The sequence below is a fragment of the Syngnathus typhle genome, linkage group LG20, assembly GCF_033458585.1.
Source record: "Syngnathus typhle isolate RoL2023-S1 ecotype Sweden linkage group LG20, RoL_Styp_1.0, whole genome shotgun sequence".
NCBI classification, from domain to species: Eukaryota; Metazoa; Chordata; class Actinopteri; order Syngnathiformes; family Syngnathidae; genus Syngnathus; species Syngnathus typhle.
In genome coordinates, this window is record NC_083757.1 from 4144018 (window position 1) to 4166132 (window position 22115).

Here is a 22115-nt window from a genome sequence, read left to right on the forward strand (position 1 = left end):
ATAATTCCAAATGCGGATGGGCGTGTGCGCAAGTGTGCAACCAGTCTTTCCTGTCAAGTCACTGTCAGCAAACACACATGCACCATGACTCTTTATAGCTCAAATGTTTATTTTGAAAAGGAAATAAATAAAATAGCTCCACACAATGGTGCTGAAGTCCCACCCTCACGAGGTACAACACTTCAGGCACAAAAGTGAAAGTTAAACTCCAGACAGTTAAAAAATATATTTTCTCATTTAATTGCTGAAAGGAATGACGACTCAAATTATTATTATCCTAATACTGACACACATTTGGACCACGACATTGGGGACAACTGCACGTGAAAAGTATATGGGAAAAATGTTGATATAAATGTTCAGATTTGATTAGATTGTGCAGGTGTGCCTAATAAAGTGGTCGATTCGTGCAGGTTGAAGTGTGAAGGTCCACTTTTTGGCTAAATCCAGAAACTAGATCGTTCCAGGGCACCTCTCTCGAGTAGGTGGCGCTGTTCTGGAGGTCGCTGCTGGCTCCCTTGCTCTGTGCTGCGTGACCTTTCCCCCCTTTCCCATCGAGGCTGCTGGTGAAGAGGCCGCCTCTCTGCAGGGGGGACGCTTCTGTAGTACGGGGGAGGCTGGTGGCGAACCGGTTGGGACACCAATCTTCTGGGTTCACTGTAGCTCCTGGGGGCTTCAGTGTAGCATTTGGGAGGAAGCGAAGGTGGACATTCTTTGGGCTGCTTTGCTTTGTTGACACGTTCTTGAGCCAGTTCCTCCAGCGGCCTCGTGGATTTGATCGCCGCTCGCGCCTCTCTCGACCGTTTCGTGTGCGGGCAGCAGGGCAAACCCAGAAAGGAGACGCACACGGAAAGGCAGCGGGCGGAAAAGATCAGCTGGACCACGCAAGTCACGATGAGAGGCACCCAAAGGATCAGAGTGGTGCTCTAATAGGAGGGGAGCATCTGCCCGTTAGATAGCGACCGCAAAGTGAGGTTCAATCTCAGGCTTGAGCGCATCCACTTAAGTGAGGCTGTTGATGCCATGCACAAGTCTGAGAGTTGATTTGAACACGTCTGAAAAGTAGCTAAGTTGTGTTTTAAGAACTACTTTGTTTATCATTCATATACCGTATTTTCCGGACTATAAGGCGCACCTAAAAACCTAAAATTTTCTCAAAAGCAGACAGCGCGCCTTATAGTCCGGTGCGCCTTATATATGGAGCAATTTCCTAAATTTAAACTGGCCCGAAGCATTGTGTCATGAAATCAATCATAAGTGGCCCGCTGAAGACTATGAATCATGAATCAAAAATACTATGGATCATTATTTTGTGATTATAAAGTCACAAAAGTTGAAATAAAAAAGATATAATGGAGAATGATTTGATTTGGATTCAAGATCTGACATGATGCATTAATGGTGCTCCTTATAGTCCGGTGCGCCTTATATAAGGACAAGGTTTTAAAACGGGCCAATCATTGAAGGTGCGCCTTGTAGTCCGGAAAATACAGTATATTATTGATTACTATATAATATTGATATATTTGTGGAATATTAATTACGCGGAATAATTATTATACTTCCGGGTCAGTTTGTTTTGCAAGGTGAGAAATTCAAATCTCAACAGTTAACTACTTTTACTTAGTAATCCTAACGGTGGGAACTCACTCACGTAGATGCGCGTGGGGTCAAAAGGACACTCGTTGGTGACGCTGGAGTAGTCGACGGCGTCTGGGAAGCGGCAGTGCGTCAGCAGGCTCCGCCCGCCGTGGATGATTGCCCTCACCACGGACACCAGGAGGCCGATGGCGGACGCCGACGCCATGAGAGACGATATTAAGCTGCTGCTGAAGAGGGACCATGTCTGTGATTGACACACGCATATAAATTTTCACGGCACTTTGAAATGCATTCTATATATTTTTGTATTATGATTATTGAATTTTGGGATTTGTTAGTGCAGTGGGGGGAAAACAACATTTGTGCTCAATGTGTCAAAGCAACACTAGTGTTGTTGGACAAAACAGACTAACTGGAAACCTGAGGACTAGAACTTGTCATAATAGTAAACATACTTCCCATATTTTTCCACCAATCAGAGAGTGCCAGTACTCACCAGGGCTCTGCTTTTCTTGTTTTTGGACAGGACAATAGCAAGAATTCCTATGACAATCCCCTGCAGTGACAAAAAATAAAAAAAAGTGAAGACCTGACCAGTACGGAGGAGCAAAAAGGTATTTCTGCAATTATCCATTTGCAATTAGTGGTAGTCTCACCACTAATCCAGATGCAAGAGCCACCACATTGGAGATGGCATACTCCATGGCACGAGCTTGCTTGTGGAGGTTGATGTGGCGGAGTACCACACCGTGTACCAGCGCTCCCAATAGGAAGTTGACGTGGCCCACTAGCACCATGCTGAGGCCCATCTTCATCAGAGCCGGGGGCTCCTCCAGGTTGGCGCAACACACCCCTGCGGAGAAAGTCATGTTTAGATATTCAGGTGCATCGGCGCCGGTGTCCCCAGTTCAACGTCCCGCTGTTGTATCGATCGGAGACATGCGAGCCAGGTCAAAGACACGCAGAAATGTCGCTCGCATTAATCATTGATGATTGCTACACAATGCCCGTTTTAAAAAGACTATTTTAAAAAGTACAGGACAACATTAGATACAGCAAAAAAAACGTATTACCATTAACTTGGGTGGATTTTTATAGGGGTGCCAATTTTCAAGAATTAAATTCAATTGACATAAAACCTCATGGACACTTTAAATGTAAACACACACTAGAAATAACCCTAAATACTAAATTACATTAAACAAGTGTAGTTGTTCCCATAAACTTCATCCCCTCTGGGCACACCACAGCCACACCCTGACAATATTATTTTTTATATATAAACCTGTGACCTATTTAAAATTGATCAAAACCATGGGATGTCAAATACCTGTTCTGGCCATCTTGATCAAGTCACCATTCGTTTACGTTGGCTTAGAGTAACGCTTTAAGTGTTAAAAGAAGGACCGCATGTCATGTCCCCACTTTCAACGAAACAAGTCACACATGACACGTCAGGCAGCTCAAGCATGTTGACAGATCTTCAAAATAAAAAATCCGACATCTCTCAAAATTGGGTTTAAAAATTTACTGTTTTATGCAAGCACTGCCATCATTGGCTATTGTTGAAATTAAAATACTATTGGGAGTGAAGCAACAAATGTTTTTAAAGTTGTTTAATAAGTCGATGGGAGCCTTGTAGTTTTATTTTGAAAGGAAATGGAAATTTGACAATGTCTGGGTTTAATTTAGTAACAGGTGAGCACAGGTGACGTTGTTGATGCCACGCCTGTTTGTTAGTCGTTTCAAAAGGTGCACCCTGTTTATTAAGTTTCAGGTTTTTTTTTTTTTTTTTTAGGCACACTATTTTATTTATTGGAATTTTCCTAATGTTCATTTTTAATCATGTTATGTAAAACAATAAAACATGTTTTTTCAATCATATTTCATGACCAAAATGAACATGGTTCATTTCAATATGTTTTTTTAGCGTTTCAAATGAACATGATTCATTTCAATATGTTTTGTTTGCATTTTAAAGAAATAATGATGACAAATCGTTTCTAATGAGAAAAGCACCTTGCAAAACTGCGCCTTTAGCACCATCTCGTGGAGACATTTAAAAACGAGACAATTAATAGTCACAAACTCCTCACTTACAAATGTCCAGTGTGATTTATGACTGTTTGCACGACACACATAGTACAACCGCGTCCAGTTACCGTAATAAATTCCCATTTTGTCACATTAGACATTAGATAATTAGATGATTGATCATCTTTGTGCACACAAGGAAATATCCACCCAGTTTGGATTTGATCTGTTTTTGCATTTTATACCTAAAACCAAGTTTATTTGAGGTATTTTTGTGCATTGTTTTAGTGCTAAATGGGTGTACAGTGCAGTGTTTACAGCATAACCGGAAGTCATAATAATCCAGACGTACTTGACGGCGGTGGTGTCGGGTGAAGGAGGGGGTCATAAATCGAGACTCCTTGTACTGTATTTGCATACAGTATTGCTGCATAGCCCAAAGACAACATGACCCAGCGGTGGGTGCTCCTTGCCCGGCTGTAAAGGGAAAAAAAAAAAGAGATCGGGAAATTTGGGAAGGAGAGATACTTTTTTTTGTTGACGGCTTCTCCCACCTGCAGTGGTCTACGTCCAGCCAGCCAGCCGGCGGCAGCTGTCCGTCCACCGCTGCCGAGAGGTAAGCGAGACCGCCGTGGGACCACCCCGGTGCTAGTTAGCGACGAGCTAACTACGCTAGCTACGGAGCTAATCCGCCGATAACAACCTCCATTCTTGTTCGTTACCTGACTAGACATCATGTTTGCTACTGTGTAACTACACTTATTAGCTGTATTACGATACTTTCTTCATCCATTGTGCAAGTTTAAATAAGTTAGCCGAGACGAGACAGTCAGCGTCGTCAAGTTAGACAACCGTGGCAACATCGCTTCCTCTGCTTTTCAAAACACAATCAAGTTTTAAAATCCCTACCTTAAAATTGACAAGGAATGTGCTTTTATTTTGAAAGGTAACTAGTTGACCTCCGCATTTTATTCGCGCAATAACGGATAGCTTGACGGATTGTTTCCTAGCAGGCTCTAGGGAACCCGACTAGTTAGCGGCGTTAGCTTAGCTCATTTAGCCTTCCGGCAAGTCATCTCGGAGCTGTCGGTCTGACAGCATGCTAATGGGCGATTATCCACTGCGATAAACTGCAGCGCGTCTGTATTTAGGAGGTCCACGCTGAGCGGATCTATTTGCCGAGCGGAGCCATGCGACAGTGGTGTGTCCCCGCTGCAACCCGAAGCACGGAGCCACTCCCGGGGCGCCTCTCCGGGTCGCCCCCTCCACCAGGTAAGATAGCGGTGGGCTGGAGGTTCTTGGCTTAAATGCAACTTCTTGTCACTCTATAATGATATGCAAAACATATTGAATCTGTTGTCTTTACTGCCATTTGCAAAGGAAGTTTCAACTTTTAGAAAGAGTGGCAAGCTTGTCTCGTTGAAGATGTGTGAATTCAGACTTCTGAAACTTTTAATTAGTGTTTTTCTAAAATGCATATACTTAGAGCTGTTTAACTATTTTGGTTACCATATTGAATTACTGAGAGGAGAATTTGGGGTATTCCACGATGGCAAATTCTTGCTTTTCACAAGCGTACCTAATTTTGTGGTGTGGGCTCAACAATTGTGCAGATGTCCGAATGGAGTGCTGCGGGGTGGAGCCACGCTACACCATTGAACAAATCGACCTCCTCCAACGTCTGCGCCTCTCCGGCATGACTAAACCTCAGATAGTCCACGCCTTGGAGTCTCTGGAGAGGCTCGACCCGGACCACCGCCCGCCTCACTGTGACTCCCACCCGGCCCCTTCCACTACCAACAACGGCAACAACAACAACACCACCACCTCCGCCCCGGCGCCCTCCTCTTCGTCATCCACCTCGTCTCTCTCCCTCACCTCGGCCACCACGCAGACCTCCGGGCTGGACGGCGCAGCGTTGTCCCCCAGCAACAGCTTTGAAGCTTCGCCCCCTCCGCTGTACCCCACGAGCGTGGCTGTGCAGCGCTCGTTTAGCTACGATGTAGTCGGGGAGGAGGAGTGGGACCTGGAGGAGAAGGTGGAGGAATACATGAGGTGAGGAAGGTCAAGCGTGAATTAGCTCTGGGTGAGGATGAATAGAAGAGGATCAAGGAGCAGACAAAGACAGACTATTATAACATCAGGTAATGGCACTTGAGCTCCCCAGAGCTGCAGGCTGTTCCTCCACAAGTGTAGTCACGTTAATTCAGGTCAGGTGTACTGGGATAACTCGAGAGGGAAGGAAAAAAAAAAAAGAAGACTTTTCACTGAATCTGTTAAGTAAGCCACCACTGTGCAAAAGTTCCTGCGCAGTGACATATATTTTAACTTTCACAGGAGGGATAGCAACCTGGTGAAAGAAGAGATCAAAACCTTCCTCAACAACCGAAGGATTTCTCAGGCAATTGTGGGACAAGTTACAGGTCAGAAAAGACGACAATTGATTTTTTAACCCTGACATGCTCATAATTATTATTATTATTTTTTTACTCAGGCATTAGTCAGAGTTACATCTCGCAGTGGCTGCTGCAGCAAGGTCTGGAGATGAGCGACTCCAAACGCAGAGCTTTCTACCGCTGGTACCTGCTGGAGAGAACTAACCCAGGTGAGGCTTTGCTCCAGATGCAGACGCTTCTGGTTCAACTGGGATTCAAAAGAATGCTCGCTAACAAATTCCTACTTCCTCCCGCATGCGGAAGATGACGCACACTGCTTTGATTTGGCTTGTCATGGCCAGAAATAGTTGACTTGACACACGCATTGCTTCTTTCTCCATTCATCTTTACTTTCCTTTTTTTTTTACCCTGCTTCACCTTCAAAGCTTTGCTGTAGTTCTCATGCTGGAGCCGCTCTGGTGCTGGTTTTCCCTCCTACACGGGCCGATACTAACAATAACAGAAATCGATCCTCCGCAGTGGTTCCGAACCAACGCGGCCACAGCGCTTTGCTTCTATTCACTCGGCTGACACGGCAAAATGAAAAAGAAATGGCAAATTCTTATTGGCCGATTGCGCAACACGGCACAATGCAAATTCCGTTTGCTCCCTAAAACTGACGTCTGCAATCTTACTGAAGGGCTGAGGTGGAGCGAAAGCCAGCACAGCGTGAGCCCCAGGGCCAGGGGAGGGGACAGAGACGGGCTGGCGATGGCGGGGGCGAGCGGCTGCCTCCCCAACCCCAACACCAACCTCAACCCCAACTCCAACCCCGTGTGGAGCAGGCAGAGAGAGCTCCTGATGCATTTGTTGCCGTGGTACACTGCCGCCGCCGCCGCCAGCGCAGCCCAGCCAGGTAACCCTGGGCCCCCCCCCCCCCTCTCATCACCAAACCCGGTCTTGCACTTATACTGGATCGCCACGGGAGACTGGCTCATTTTCATATTGAAGTCAGTTGTGGAGCTTCATTGCTTTGCCGCCATCTTGCGGAATCTATCGGCATCTGTTATGTCAATCGTAAAAACTATTCCGAAATGCAATTCTCCCACAGGTGCAACTTTATCGATGAGGTCAATGGTGAAGGAGGAACCTGACTGGCGGACGGGCATCATGGCTGACAGGCCGGCAATAGTCGGGGCGCCCCTGAGGTTGCGTCGCGGAAGCCGCTTCACCTGGAGGAAGGAGTGCCAAGCCATCATGGAGAGGTTATTCTTCTTGTTGTTGTTGGCTATTCCGAAACTGCAAAAGGAGCCTTAACTCGATTTGATCATTCCTCACAGCAAGCATCATGTGTTACCACAAACAGCCCTTGAACAAATCTCTCCTTATTTTCCAATTCTGAGCAGCAAATAGCATACCATGCACATTTGGGAGCATGTGCCTTATCCTGTTAGACTTGATTAAGCAATTTCTTATTACCTCTGCTTCCCTGGAATAGACTTGTCTTTTTTTTTTTTTCTTTCTCGGCCGGCCAGAAGAATGCTGACAAAGTAGCATTGCCCCCCCCCCCCCCCCCCCCGGACTCTTTTAACCTCCACCCCTAACAGTCCCACCCACTGTGCGCAATTGATTTGTCCATTAGACGCGTGCAGTAAGTACTAGGGGCACTCACGGTAATAAGACCACACGGGGCCCTCTGCAGTGCTTGATCCCAAGGAGCTCTTTTAGATCCAAGGACGGACATGTGCATGTGTGTGTGTGTACCTCAGATTCATGCCAAGATGACCTACTCGGAGAACTAGCAGCGTTGCTCCAATCTGCTAACTTTGAGTCTCGATTGTAACATTCGAATCATTTTTTCCTCCCCCAAGCTTCTTCGTGGAGAATCAGTACCCCGATGAGGCAAAGCGGGAGGAGATCGCTAACGCCTGCAACTCAGTCATCCAGAAACCAGGTATCGAAAGACATCTTGAGTTTTGTGAATGAAGTATTACATATTCGCATTGTTGTAGCGTAGTTTTTCTCTTCTTGCGTTCAGGTTGCAAGCTGTCTGAGTTTGAGCGCGTGACGGCGCTAAAGGTGTACAACTGGTTTGCTAACCGCCGCAAGGAGATGAAGCGGAGAGCCAATATCGGTGAGCGCTTGAGAATGAAATATTTTAAATAAATATCTTATATTTACCTTAATTGTATGTATAGAAGCCGCCATTTTGGAAAGCCACGGCATCGAGGTCCCTAGTCCGACCTGCCACTCCAACGGCGAAGAGGGGGAGATGCAGGAGTTCTCCGATCAGGTCAATCAACGTTTCTCAGAGCAGGTAAGCTAACGCGAACGGATGATAATAAATGTTGGATTTTAATTGAATCACTTGCTTGTTGACAGGAAGAAGCATCCGCCCAGAGAATGGCGGAACAACCAGACCGGACCACATCGGAGGCCCTCCCCAGTCCCGCCATACAGGTGGCAGAACAGAAAGAGAAGGATCCAACAAGGGAAACTGTGGATGAAGAGTGACCAAAAGCTGGTGATGTCGTTTGAGTTTTAATCTTAAAAAGAAAAAAAAAAGGGAGGTCTGCCTCCTCCTCAGGGAGCTGAAGACACTGTCGGGTTCTGAAGCTCACTCGAGGTGCCTCGGACGGAAAAGAGGCTGCCATATTTATCGAAAGTTATCCTGCTTATGTTAACAGCAATATACCGTACATATATAAATATATACATGAACATATATCAATACGTAGTGCATTCCAAGGTGGTATTAATAAGCCTAAATTCCTTAGAAATACTTCAAGGATACCTCACCCATTTTAATCGTTGTTTTGTTTTTGTATTTTTATTTTTTTTTCTCGCCTCGTGCTTTTCTTTTTAACGCTAAGTGGTGATGAAGTGCCTGCAGGTCAGGTCAGAGACACTCTTTCAAAGAGCTCGTCTGCACGGATGCGTGTTTTTCTTTTGTCTGGTGCTGACGTCCGACCTCAGAGTCGACTGATCAAATCATTCGGCCAATGTTGGAATTTGCAAAGCCCTGAGGGACACCTGGAATCTCAGGAAATCCAACAATGGTGGATCAAGATAGTGAAGAAGTGCACCAGATGTGCGCGTGTGTGTGTGTGCGTGTGTAAGCTTCAAGAGATTTTCTTCATATCCGTGCTCACTCCAAACAGGATGTTCTATTTATACTTTTTTTTTTTTATTAGTAGAACAAAGCGAGGACTATCCATCATATCTTTGTTCAACTCGATGCTGCTCTTGTTGCCCCCCCCCCCCCCACTCGTTCATCTAACCTCATTTTCCAAGCCTGTAAAGCTTCTCTGCACCAAAACAAACGTCAGTGTGATTGAAAATCACCATGCCGTCTTCTTCCCTCCTTATTGGAATAAGCTAAAAGCTTTTGCTCGCATACTGCACTTCAAAAGTGGATCTCACTCTAATAGTAATAATAACGCTTGTGTACATAATAACCCAGAGGATAATCGCATTTGCGAGCGCTTCTCTTCAAAACTAACGACGTTAGCCGAAATATACTGTAGAGTTGTCAAACTTGAAACATGACTAGCAGACTTCAAGCTTGCTGGAGTCGCTCCCGGAATGTTCATCAAATGGACAAACGTGCTTGTAATATACCGTATTTCCTCAAATAGTGGCCGTCCCTCCACGTCGTCCGCTTAGGACGAATCGAAAGATAAATAAATACCTGCCTTTTTTTTCCACGCCAGGAAAAAATAAATAGTAAAAACGGGTCGTAACTGTAAATACCTCAGCTCATACACGGACATTAAAGTGTTTTGCCAACCAAAACAGCAGCATCCTACCAAGGTACACAGCTGAAGAAGGAAATTTGGGGTGATTTTACCGTATTTCCTCAAATAGTGGCCGTCCATATATATATAATAAACATTTTGCTCACAAATAGATTTCCCATTTGGAAAAAACAAACAAGTCATAACTTTAACTTGAAGTCTGTTGCTAACCAAAACAGCAGCACGGGATTCCAAAAATATGACCCGCATCTGAGTAGCCACTATTTGTGGAACTACAGAACCATGTTTCTTAAATGGCGTTACCTCCCGATGCCAAAGGTGGTCCAGGTGATGCGGTCCAGCACTAGCCAACATTCTTGAAGAGAAATCTTGTGTTACAAGGCAACGGCAGCCATTGTTGTGACTCTTCATAATACAGTGTCTTGTAGCATTCATGGGGGGTCCATCCTCCAAAGGAAAACTGAATATTATTATTATGATTATGCTCCTTGCTATCTGCTTTTATCTGACAGCAAGCAACAATAAAAGTATTGTTAACGATGGCGGTGCTATGTCCTGTTTGTCGTCTGTTGATGAGAGCAGTTCCGGAACACCGTGTTCCCAACGTGTTTTTTATTTATATGTGCTAGAGAATGACATATTTAGTGTCTGTATTATATTTTATGACAATAGATGACAGTTTCTCAACAGCAGATGGCAGTAGTGTCGTGCTAAAGTAACTTTGAAGTGTTGTAATTCTGATTCCATGATTCCTTGTGACTTCCTTTGTGCTCATTTCTTCAAGGATCTTGTCAGCATGCCCGCCCGTCACTGTAAATTCCATCAAACACCGCCCACAGGTTTAGTTGCCCAAGCTAACTAATCCCCCTAATTTACTATGTAACCATTTCCAAAAATGTGGTCCCCCCCCCCCCCCCCTGACCGCGGTACCTGAAGGCCAAATTAACGCTGGCAAATTTGGCATTTTGCAAAGTCAGTCATTGATCTTAAGAATAATAGAAAGCCTCAAGGCTCATATCTGAATCTACTTCAAATGTTCTAATCCACTCATTAGCCATCAAGTTATGTTTGGAATATAAACACGAGGCATGAATATGCAAATGCATGCGCTCTTAAAGGCCAAGCAGTGGAAAATATAATTTTCCATTTCTACAATGTTGTATGCATGCACGTCCATCCTCTGCGTTCTTTTTAGCAAATATTTCTTTTTATTATACAAGACTTTTTTTTTTTTTTTTGGGAGACAGAGGTTCTTCCGCTATCATTCATCCCCTTTTTCCTTTCGCAGTAAAAAAAAAAATTGAATTCACGACCTGTCACCTTTTCTGCTGACGACGGAGCAGCTCACAGCCTCAGTAAACACACACTTTTTTTTTTTAAGAAGCCTGATGACACATGTGGCATGAAAAGTATCCAATTCAATTTGTCACCGCTTATTGCTCCACTGCTCGGCCAGGCGGTTTTGATTCGAGTCTTTTTCTGCTGAATTTGCTCATTTTCATTTCACCTGTTTATTTCCAGTCCCTCTCTTTAAGTGAGCGTGTCGTTTCCATACAACAAAGTGTGCACACAGATGGAGGACTGTTAAGGTTACCTTCACACTTCTCCTTTGTACTTTTTTTTATTATTTTAAAGGCCCTTTATAGATGGCAGCCTCACAACTCGTTTACCCTTGAAAGAGAGAAACTAGATGAGAAATAACCTTTTTGTGCCAAGTCCCTTTTTAAAAAGACAAAGGGAGGAAGAAGCGCACGTTGGCCTGAATCTGTCATGGTCACACAGTCCAAAAAAGACCTCTAACACCTTTTTATTTTTTGCTTAACGATGTCTCCACAAACTGGTTGAAATACTCCACAGAAGCTTCAAATGTTTTCTTTCGACGCAATGCACACTTTCTCTCTTTGCTCTTTGTATATCGTCAACTTGCACAAACGCCCAAAGCAAAATAAAAAGACAGAAACCAGCAGGCATCAAATGATGAAATATGATGTCAAAGTCGGTTGCTTCAAAAATATCTTTCGATATTTGTTCCGCAATTTAATTGAACTTTTACAACATTGGTTTTAACCACGACATCTCATTAAAGCCACTCTCAGCAGAATACGATTTTATTTCATTCTTTTTATGCCCCCCCCCCCCTCCACACAATACTATCCTCCCGCCCGACCTTGAATTATTCTAATTAAGCTCATTACCGTGTGACTTTTGAGATTCCCGTAGCAAAGCCAGCACTGTCAAAAGCAGTGCGACCTTGGAGACAGTCGGGTAAGGATGACAGTGCTTTGTTAGTAGGGGGGGGGGGGGGGTCACCGTGGGAGCCGGCTTGTCTCCTACACAGGTAATTAATAAGCTTATTAACTCCTCGACTCATCATCATAATCAGAACTGCAGTCGGGGAGGGAGAATCGACTCGTGATCAAATTAATGAAGATTGCAAACAGTTTAGAGGTGACTGCTGAAGAAGCACGTTGTGCATATTTTTTTTAATGGTGATGAATGAAATATATTCCAGCTCACAACAGGAAGTGTTTGTGAGTTTGCAGACCGTTCCGACTTTCATCTGGATTCAGGTGCTGTTCCACACAAGAGGCCTCAACTTGTCTTTGCCCACGGCATGTGTGTGTGAATGTTTTTTTTTTTTTCCCCCATCACCAAACTTGTTTCCACAGGGCTTTGTGTGCGTATGCATACTTTGACTCCAAAGGCTAAAATGGACAAATTGGAGCCGACACTTGGAGAAGGACCCCGTAACCTGGACGCTAGTGGGAGACATACCTGACAAGAAGTCTGATTATCCACGACGACGGGGGAGAAGACGTGCCATTCCTGGTAGGTAAAAAAAAAAAATCCTCAGGGATATTGATTGATGGCTTCTTTTGTAGTTCACAAAGTTCTGCTAACATAATTCAAAAGACCATTTTTGTATTTTGGCTGCATTTCTGCTCAGTGTACCTAACATTGAAATTTCAATGATGTTTTTTTTTTTATTCTCACTGTTAAAAACCTACCCTTCGTTCCACAGCTTTATCCTTGCCACACAGCGCCGTAAAGATAAAGAGAACATTACACGGTTGAGAATCAAGGACAATGTGATGCCGAGCCATTGTTGAAACGCTGACTCGGAGCTATTGTTCTTAAATGAACAGGAAAATGGAATTATGGATGGTTGTGGAGCGAAGAGGTGAGAAATAACATATTTGATGAGCGCAAAAAAAAATGGAGAGGGTAATGATTCGTGTATCTTGTCAGAATTATTTGAAATTGAATTTGCAAATTCATTGGAGCTTGACTGGCAGTGATGTGGATTGAGCAGCCATTTTTGCCTGTTGACCATCTTGCACCTGTTGACCTCCGAATTGCACACGTCTAACGGATTGGAACTCATCAACGTACCAAGAAGAGTAACTCTTCCTTTTATGAGCCCGTCGGAATTCCGCTCACAGGCAAAGAAGCATTCTGTCGATGACAAGATGAGTCAGGATGGCCTTTGCGAGCCCCAATCCTAATAACGGCCTAATGGTCATAGATAGATCACGGGTAGCACGAGCGGGTCTCCAGCCTGCTGTAAGTGCTCGCCGCAAACACATTTTGAAGCTCATTTGTTCCGAGCAGATGCACGCTTGGATGCGCCTTGCGGTTAATTGTAATGCTTCTCTCTCAGGCGGCGCACTGACAAATGGCTTGCAGTTTTTTTTATGGTTTGTTCACTGCTCCTACTGCTGCTACTACTCTACGAGTACTGACTTGGACTTGCTTTGTATGCATTAGGTCAAGTCTAACCATCTGGCCCCCCTCGTGCGCTCCACTCAATGGCATGACAGGTTCATTACAAGCATCCAGACCAGAGGAATCAATCGCCGAAAGGTCTGCTCCTGACGGCCCCCCCGCTAACACCACCACCTTTCATTCTTTTCACTTCTGCACTTAGTGTGTTGGATCGATATTAGTGGAGAGGGAAAGGGCTTCTTCTGATGAAAGCAATTTGAGCTGTTCATGAGGCACATTCTCTGCAATGTTCAGCACTGCCACTGAGGGCCAGTAAAGTGCTACATGCAAGCATGGAAAATTCAGGAACGTTTTCAAGTAGTGGTAAGTATTTATATTTTTGTGCACCTTTTATTTTTTGATTGAATTTTAATTTTATCACCTGCATTAAAAAACATATCTGTATGCAAAATACGACTCCTTAGTTTTTCCAATTGCAGAGAATGATGTTTAAAAAAAGATGGAAACAGGGTTATTTTAAAATTTGAAAACCCAATATAGTACTGTACTGTAATACTAATATTAATTTATATTTAAATCAAGTTCCGTTTCAATTTTATAGTTTTTTTTTTTTTTGCCTGAGTATCTGTGACGGGTTGCGGTAAACAACATAATTAAAATAAACTACAAATAACATTTTCTCTCATTTACATCTCTCATATTTGTACTTCAATTCAAGTACAAAGTGTGAACATTAGTCAACTTTATCCTAATACTTTTTTAATTTACTTTCTTGATAAAATGAGATGGTAATACTTCATTGGGGGGCGTTGCTCTAGCTGTTACGTACCATGACGTCACTTCCGCAATCGACGTCCCTTTTCCTGGCTCTTCTTCTTCGCTCATTCTAACCCAGTCGGCGTACTGAGCGGATCGGGAGGAAACCGAGCGATCAGGACCAACAACGGCGACGATTAAGTAGCGGACACGTCCGACTTTGAAAATCACCGTAAAACATTCGCTTGAAGGAGAATTATCTATATACCATTTCCTAGTGACATAAAAGGACTACTTTTTGGCATTTACTTCTTGGGGATTTTTGTTTTGGGCCGTATCAGCTTTTAACTCCACCCGAACTGAGCCCCCACTCGCTTCTGTTTAAACTCAAAATGGAGAACGGTGACGACAAATACCTCCCCCAGCTCCTGGCAGAGAAGGACAGTCTGGACTCGTCTTTCACACATGCTATGAAACTTTTGGAAGCAGGTAAAGCGAATTTGGTTTTTGTTGTGTTTTTGTCCGATCATGTGCGTTTGGTGGAAGTTTGTCGCGAGAGAAGGCGAGCACGGTGTCGGACGCCATGTGGTGACGATCGGGATTCCATTGTGGCTCCGAATGGAAGCATGTTGATCCCCCTGCGCAATTATATTAAATCATACAGTTACTGGTTTTATAAGTCTTGTGTAATATTGTCACGAATGGTACGCATTGCAGCTGCACTTTGTACTTTTATTTTTTAACTATTCCCATTTCCTGGTTGCTGGAACAAGGGTCAAAGCACCGTCGACGTCGTCTTTTTTGCTTTAAAGAAACGTCGACATTGTCTTCTTTTCTTTCATTATTTTCAACTCCCAAATGTGCACATGTACCTGGGGGTGATGAAGTAAATATTTGCAGGACTTGTTGGTCCTTCAGCGACCACGAGGACCCCGCGCCTGCACAACTGTCAGACTTTCTTTGTCTAATCCTCTGCAAACTTAGCACGCTCATACTCAATTTTATCATTAAATCGACTATTTGTAGTGAGCTAATGTCTTTTGCTTGGTGTACATTGCTATAATGCAGTGAAATATTTTTAAGACATTTATATTAGTTCTGAACAGCTTATGTCCAGTTGGTCTGTCTTGTTGGAATTTGCAATGTTATCTAGCAGACCATTCAATTGTTGAGTCTGAGTTTGGGTGAAAGAGGAGACACGTTCCTGCTCTACTTTTTGGAGTCTCCTGCTTGAGACTAAGCCCTTTTTTAAGTATATGATGCAATCTCTTTGCCCGTGATGTTGAGAGTTTTCAAGCCGTGTTTGAACTCCCCGTGCCTTCGATACGGTTGTCTCATGTCATGCCGCCCCAACCCCCCTGCAGAAATCGACAGGATCCAGAAAGGCGAGTCGAAGAATCCAGAGACGTACCTTGATCTCTTCACAAACAAGTTCATCAAACTCAAGGAGCGAGTCCTCATACCTGTGAAACAGTACCCCAAGGTGAGCATCTTTTTTTTTTTCTCCCCCATTCTCTCATCTTCATTCCCCGTTGTGATTCAATTCATCCCATCGTAGTTCACGTTCATAAAGCCAGTCGGTGGCGTAATTACATCTGATAGCAAGTGTGTTGTTCTAAAATAGCTGTAAAGAGATCCAAATGCCAACAGGGCTGCTCTGAATTTGCTTCTGCGCCACCGTTCCGTAAATGCGCCGTCTTTGCCATATAAACGTAATTTACGACAAGACTCACAGCTTGCGGCTGTGTTGGTTTAAGTCATGCGGCAATGGGGGGAAATAGATGGGAGGCTTTTATGTCTGCAGCTAAAAGAATCATGCAAAGCTAATCCTTCATTTGCATGGGAAATGTGGAAAGCACGGTGGAAGCTCTAAAGTTGATCGTCTGTCTCTTTTGTGCTTCTGCAGTTCAATTTTGTGGGCAAGATCCTGGGACCCCAAGGGAACACCATCAAACGTCTGCAGGAAGAAACCGGAGCCAAGATCTCAGTGCTGGGCAAGGGCTCGATGAGAGACAAAGCAAAGGTATGCACGGAGCTGGAATTAAAGTGAATCAGCCTGAAAATGAATGTCTCCTTTCCATCCCGAAGGAGGAAGAGCTGAGGAACGGCGGAGAGCCAAAGTACTCCCACCTGTCCATGGAGCTGCACGTGTTTGTCGAGGTGTACGCCCCCCTGCCCGAAGCCTACCTGCGGATGGCCCACGCCATGGAGGAAGTCAAAAAATTCCTGTTTCCCGTGAGTATTTCTTTGGGTGTGACATCTTCCCGACATCATTTGGTTGTCAAAAATACCCCCCCCCCCCCCCCGAGATTTTCGTTTGGATTCCCCAAATTCACCTTAGCATTGTCTTGAAAAGTGGCAGTGTGAAGAATGGTGGCTCTTGTCGGTGCACGAACGCTCTTCCTCAGGTCTATCTATTTCCATCTTTCCTCTAGAGATGTTCAAAGTCCAGGCAGCTGCGAGTTTTAAGTTCTCGCTGTGCCGCCGAGACGCAGCGCATTTCTTTTTTCTGCTGATGTTGTTGAACTTCTGCTCCATCTGGTTGGAGCGAATGCTACGTGCTCGCTAACAATGCTCGGGGCCTCCCATTTTTAATTAGGTTGCAGTTTTTTTTGAAGAGCTGAAGCGGTCGCAATGTTGTTACTGCCGTGATGTGCGGAATAAAATCTGCCAGGTGGCTGTAATTTGTCAACTTTTTATTGCCGTCGTTTGGATTTTTGGGGAGTTTTGTTTTTACAGCGCCGTGTTTGTTGGCAAGTTGCTCCGGTCATGTGCACGCTAGGCACCGTTAGCATCTGCTGATCGTCACTGATGCCTTTGTGCGATGACATTGCAAACAAACAAACAAAAAAAGAGCACACAAAGTGTGAAGCACACTGAGGGCTTGATGACCTGATTGAGAAAAATGGAGCAGACTTGGAAGTTTAACTCGGTCCTTTGAAGCGTATTTCCCCAGATGACGATGGCGAAGCTCCAAATTGCAGCATGTTTTGGGGGCGTTTGACCTTGGTGCTTCCACCGCGACTTCGGTTGAGTAGCTACACTTGTCCTCGGGTTCATGCTGGAGCTTTTGATGAGTGGAGCGAAATGGAAATCCCCCCCCCCCCCCCCCCCCCCCCCCAAAGCTTACCTTTTCTGTCAAATGTCCTTTTAGGAGCGCCATTACCGCACGTTTGATCATTTCGACGGAGAGGTTGACTCAGCTCATTTAACACCTCGAGAGGTAAAGAGCTGTCACCCAGCTGGCCCGCGAGATGCCGCGGCGACATGACACGTCGCCGTAGATTCATTCGCGATCAGTCAAAGGGCTCCCGCTTTTCGACGACCGCTCTCAGTAATTGAAAGCTGCCGCCTGTCTTCTCGTATTCCAGCCCCGTTCCTCTGTCTTTGGCCGTCATTAGAACTCCGTCTCCATCGCCCTGCAGGTCTGCTGTATGAAAGGAATTGATTGGGTCACAGTGCCGCGCTCTAAATTGCTCCCCGGAGCAAAGCGGCGGGTTATGTTGTAGGATCTGGGCAGGCAGACGCACTAATTCACAGTAACTTTTTTTTTCTTCGGAAAGGATGAAAGTATCACGCTGGCTCTCGTCCTCAAAGTCAGCCCTGTGTTGAATTTCATCGTCTGCTCTGCATGCAGGACGTGACAGACGAGATCTGCCAAGAGCAGTTCATGGAGCTGGGCTACCTCAATGGAGGCCAAGAGCTCGGTGGCCGAGGAAGAGGCGGCATGAGGGGACGCGGCGGCCCACCCAGGTAAGGAATGAGCGAGATGAACGTCGGTGGGCTTTAGCGCTGAATTCTATCTTGTGGGTACAGGGGAAGAGGAATGCCCCCTCGAGGCGCAGCTCGCGGCGCTAGAGGAGCAGTGAGGGGCACCCCGACACCCCGCGGAGGGCCCCCAACTGCTGCCGCCACCACCAGGGGAGCTGCCGCGCCCCGCGGTGCCAGGCTGTCTGGCAGCGGACCCCCTCAGAGAATGCTGCCCCATCAGCACACTCCTGCAGCTGTCGCAGAGACCTACCAGGAATATGTAAGGAACCCTGACGTGTTTTCCTATATGATGATGATTTCTCTTGCCGTCTGCCTCACACCCATCTGTCTACCCCCCCCCAGGCCTACGACGAAAGCTACGCTGACACCACCTACCAGTCATACGACAGCTATTACAGCCAGCCACAGACGTGAGTGAATCACACCTTTCTCTCTTCTCACCTGCCACCTTCACTCCAAATTTATTTTGAACCCGGATGCCACTTGACTGTTTGGCAACACTTTGGAAAGTTTGGAAAGTAATTAGCATCCCCCCCTGTCGACATTTTACTCATGTTTTTTTTCTTTCTTTATTAACCATCAGAGAGGCGGAATATTACGATTATGGACATGGAGAGTCAGCAGAGTCATATGAAAACTTTAGTAAGTATACAATTATTATTTTGTGATGAGGTATGTGAGTTTAAGCGTGTGCATGTGATGTCCTCAGCCCAGGATGACTGGAACGGCACCCAGCGAACCGCTCCGGGCAAATCCGCGCCGGCGGCCAGAGGTGCCGCCAAAACCACCTACAGGCAACACCCGTACCAACAGTACTGAAGTGGACCCGCCCTCCCCCTTACAGGGTTGCCCTGACGAGCGCCTGTCGACATCGGCAGCCCTCGCTTTAAGCAGCCCAACACAAGTAATTGTCCGTTTTGGCTTTGGTTCCCTTTTGTTTGTTTTGCTTTTTTCCCCTCTCAATTTGAATTTTTACAGTCTTGGGGATTGGAAATAAGTTTTTTTGGTAAGACTTGGCGACCCACTGCATCCCCCTAAAACACATAACCTACTCAACCAAAGCAATTTCGAGAGTTTTTTCTGCTTTGTTTCCCTTCCCCCCCAATCCCACGCCCTCTTTTTTACAATTGTTTTTTTTTCCTTAATGTTTTGTAATAGTAATTTCCAGTTGAAGTAATGGCTCACTCTCCAGCTGTCTTAAAGAATACATTTTAGTTGTGTTTTATAAATAAAGAATCTGTCAAGGTTCAGTTGCAGATTCCCATTTAGGCTACATTTCAAAATTCTGTTAATATAGTCCAATAAAAAGACCTTTTTTTTAAAAAGCTGTAATGTAGAAACGAAGAAAAAAGTCTAAAATCCAGTAAATTAAAGTTAATAGAAATCAATTCGTTCTTTGTGGTGTTTTGTTTTAAATAGTTCTAAAACATTCTTCGTTAAGACTCTAGGCTGCAATATTTGTCATTGTCCTTTTCGAGTTTTGAAATATAGCCCTAAAAAGACACTGTTGAGATGGCCTGTCCTCATATCCTCCTATTTGACTTACATGTAAACAAAGAAAGAAAGAAGACCCAAAAAAAATAAAATGGCCTCCTGTTATGCTAACAAAACAGTTCAGGTCTTCCTGATTGTGATCTGATTCTACATAAACTGCATGACCCCAAAAAGAGAAGAAGGATTGGGACACAAATCTCCACATGGGTCGTCTCTCTCCATAGAGAAGGGATCCTGCAGCTCAATCCCAACTCTTGTACATATTTTAAAATCTCCTAACTGTACTTACTCTGTACCCTCTCCATAAAAAATGCATTACGCTACTACCTGTGTACGCTTGCCTAAATAGGTTCCTAAATCTGTCCAAAAGATGTTTTGCAGCAGTTTGTCAATAAAGCTTAGTGGGTTTTTCTATGAATCGTAACGTTGCTTTTGATTTGTTGAAATGGCCTATTTTGTTTTTTTCAAAAGCGCATTTTAAATCTAAAATGAATTCTGCTTTTGACTTTAACCCTCCTAAAGGATGTCTTGATGGATTATCAAAAGACTTATTCTCTCTCTCTCTTTCTATACTTTTTTAAAAAGAGGACCCCGAGGTAAGGCCGCTAAAAATAAGCCGCATAGCTTCCTAATGTGTTTAGAGTTGTAAAGCATTTGAATGCCTGGGTATGTATAAGACTTTTTCAATCCTCTTACCTGTGGTCTCGTTTTAACCGTTAATGCCAGTTGCCTTTATCGCCGCTGCAAATTAACTGAATTCAAACCACCATTCAGGATCTAGGGCTCGTTGTCATGAATGACACACTAATGGCAGTGCAATGGAGAGGAGGCTTTTAACCTAGACAACTCCACTGTAAAGGTAACCTAACCCTAAATGTTTAATTTGGTAGTGTGTTTTTTATCCTTTGACATAAACATGCTTTAAAAGTAGTCAACAAAGACAAAAGGACTCAAAAGGTTAAAAAAAAAAACCATCAATGTATTCTATGTACTAAAATAATTCTTCTGTTTACTAACCAACCATCAGGTGTTAATGCAGTTCTTGCTAAAATGAACCAAGACAAATCTTAAGAGCTGTTTTTGTAATAGTTTTATTTTTTTTTTTTTTTTTAAATTGTTCCACCTGTACCAAATTGTAACAACTGAGTTGCATGAGCAGATGTTCTCTTGTAGACATATTGCATGAGCTCCATTTCACGACTATCTCCATATGCTCTGTCAACCGGGTATTGATTGCCGCTCTTTTACTTTCTCCCCCGCAGGCCCGTCGAGGCCTCTCGCCGAGTACCGGGAAGGACCAACGCTGCCGGAGGGAAGCCGTCCCACCCTCAGGTTGGTCCATTCACCATTAAGAACCACCACCATGCTGCTCTGGCACTTTCAGGACCTCGAATCATACACCGGCCAACGATATTGTGCAGCCCTACTTGATTGATTGATGATTGGACTCCTTTTCTGGGTTAATTTCCCCAAGCTAGTAACTCTTGCTGTAGATGTAGCCCACTGACAATGTTCCCAGTGTCTCCAAAGCTTCTGATGAGCTCCTCGGGTCTTGACAAGCATGCCAATTGGCGTGAGGCGTCGCACTAGTGTCACCGCGGTCTCGAAGAAAGTGACTAATGAGCAGCCGTTGCTACGACAGAACGGAAGCGGCAACTAAAGGCGCTCCCGGAGTGGAAAGAGTAGCAGGAGGAGGAAGAGCACTGTCTGAGGAATTATGTCGAGTCTGCCTGGAGGACAGGCAAAAAAAAAAAAAAATGAAATGAACGTTTGGAGAGTAGCACCGCTCTCATTTTTTTGTTAGGTAGTGAGCAAGGTTATGAAAAAATGTTAAGGTGAGGATATTTCAAAATGTTTTTCATTTACTGACATTTGCCATCATTACTCATTCTTGTGTAAATAGCAGAAAATGATAAAAGTACCACCTCAAGTAAATTATGTGAACCCGAGAAGTAGCCAAAATTCTTAGGCGGACATAAATCACGATGTACTTTTCATCCTGCTTTTTACATTATTAACTGAGCCATCATCAAACAATTCTCTTAAACTACTTAGCATATTTGAATTTATGAGAATAGTTTGCGGTTGTTTTCCCCGTGTGATGGAAACGACAAACTATTGGTTTCCATGGTAACATTTCACCCATCTGAGGAGAATATGCAGGATGAAAATGGCAACCCGTGACTTTAAAGCTGATTGAATACGCAAAGTGATATGTTTGTCCTCAAATGGTCTCGACAAGACAAATGCCGTTTAAAATGGATTGGAGCACTTTGACACGTTTCCATGACATCTCGGCTCATCTCGGTGTGTCTGCTTTGCCCCCCGACAGTGACACGCGGGAGGTGCTCGTAAAGCATTGGCGACGTGACTCGGGGAGAGGGTCCAAGCTCAAACTGGGAACCGGGACAAAGATCTCAAGCAAGCTCACCCCGGAGACTAAAAATGAACCCCCCCCCAACCACCAAAGTTTGTATCCAATTGCTGCTTTCATTATTTTTGCTGATTGAGAACCACTGTGTGGTTCTAATGCAATTGTTCCACTTGGATTTGGTGTCAAATGGACACTCGTCTCTCTCATAGTGGAGCCGTGAAATTT

The 22115-nt window shown here is 44.5% G+C and overlaps 3 protein-coding genes across 10 annotated transcripts in view; 2 read left to right on the forward strand and 1 right to left on the reverse strand.

Annotated features, from left to right (window-relative positions):
• The window catches only part of tmem54b (transmembrane protein 54b), a 31412-nt gene extending 26839 nt beyond the window's left edge, over window positions 1-4573 (reverse strand). The window contains exons 1-5 of one of the 5 annotated variants that reach the window (XM_061267712.1): window positions 3989-4573; window positions 2259-2455; window positions 2099-2158; window positions 1655-1846; window positions 92-926 (exon numbers count right to left, since the gene is read on the reverse strand). In XM_061267712.1, the coding sequence (XP_061123696.1) occupies window positions 441-926; window positions 1655-1846; window positions 2099-2158; window positions 2259-2455; window positions 3989-4373 (1320 nt within the window). In that variant the 5' untranslated portion in view covers window positions 4374-4573 and the 3' untranslated portion in view covers window positions 92-440. Of the gene's footprint in view, window positions 1-91; window positions 927-1650; window positions 1847-2098; window positions 2159-2258; window positions 2456-2932; window positions 3085-3988 lie in introns of those variants that run through there. The other 4 variants (XM_061267715.1, XM_061267713.1, XR_009710770.1 and 1 more) reach the window with 4 other exon arrangements.
• A 220-nt stretch (window positions 4574-4793) lies between these two features.
• On the forward strand, window positions 4794-10311 carry zgc:91944 (uncharacterized protein LOC436941 homolog). 4 transcript variants are annotated; one of them, XM_061267708.1, is made up of 10 exons: window positions 4794-4908; window positions 5250-5691; window positions 5974-6059; window positions 6131-6241; window positions 6712-6927; window positions 7123-7276; window positions 7883-7965; window positions 8050-8145; window positions 8210-8328; window positions 8394-10311. In XM_061267708.1, exons 1-10 carry the CDS (start codon window positions 4827-4829, stop codon window positions 8523-8525), a joined length of 1521 nt encoding a protein of 506 aa, XP_061123692.1. In that variant the 5' UTR covers window positions 4794-4826; the 3' UTR covers window positions 8526-10311. The 4 variants fall into 4 exon arrangements, with proteins under 4 accessions (XP_061123692.1, XP_061123693.1, XP_061123694.1 ...); XM_061267709.1 differs by having other exon boundaries at window positions 8213-8328; XM_061267710.1 differs by lacking the exon at window positions 6712-6927.
• A 4053-nt stretch (window positions 10312-14364) lies between these two features.
• khdrbs1b (KH domain containing, RNA binding, signal transduction associated 1b) lies at window positions 14365-19934 on the forward strand. Its single transcript, XM_061267446.1, has 9 exons — window positions 14365-14740; window positions 15616-15734; window positions 16158-16274; window positions 16340-16486; window positions 17889-18004; window positions 18068-18281; window positions 18365-18432; window positions 18606-18664; window positions 18732-19934. Exons 1-9 carry the CDS (start codon window positions 14644-14646, stop codon window positions 18839-18841), a joined length of 1047 nt encoding a protein of 348 aa, XP_061123430.1. The 5' UTR covers window positions 14365-14643; the 3' UTR covers window positions 18842-19934.
• Window positions 19935-22115: the final 2181 nt, after the last annotated feature.

What these genes read in the sequence shown, in the direction of transcription:
- zgc:91944 (XM_061267708.1), top strand. Translation starts at nt 4,827, where the DNA reads ATGCGACAGTGGTGTGTCCCCGCTGCAACCCGAAGCACGGAGCCACTC. An exon ending in GCTGGAGAGAACTAACCCAG is followed by an intron (nt 6,242 to 6,711) that starts GTGAGGCTTTGC and finishes ATCTTACTGAAG; the next exon opens with GGCTGAGGTGGAGCGAAAGC. An exon ending in GAAGCGGAGAGCCAATATCG is followed by an intron (nt 8,146 to 8,209) that starts GTGAGCGCTTGA and finishes TTGTATGTATAG; the next exon opens with AAGCCGCCATTTTGGAAAGC.
- khdrbs1b (XM_061267446.1), top strand. Translation starts at nt 14,644, where the DNA reads ATGGAGAACGGTGACGACAAATACCTCCCCCAGCTCCTGGCAGAGAAG. An exon ending in TCAAAAAATTCCTGTTTCCC is followed by an intron (nt 16,487 to 17,888) that starts GTGAGTATTTCT and finishes CTCTGCATGCAG; the next exon opens with GACGTGACAGACGAGATCTG. An exon ending in TATTACAGCCAGCCACAGAC is followed by an intron (nt 18,433 to 18,605) that starts GTGAGTGAATCA and finishes ATTAACCATCAG; the next exon opens with AGAGGCGGAATATTACGATT.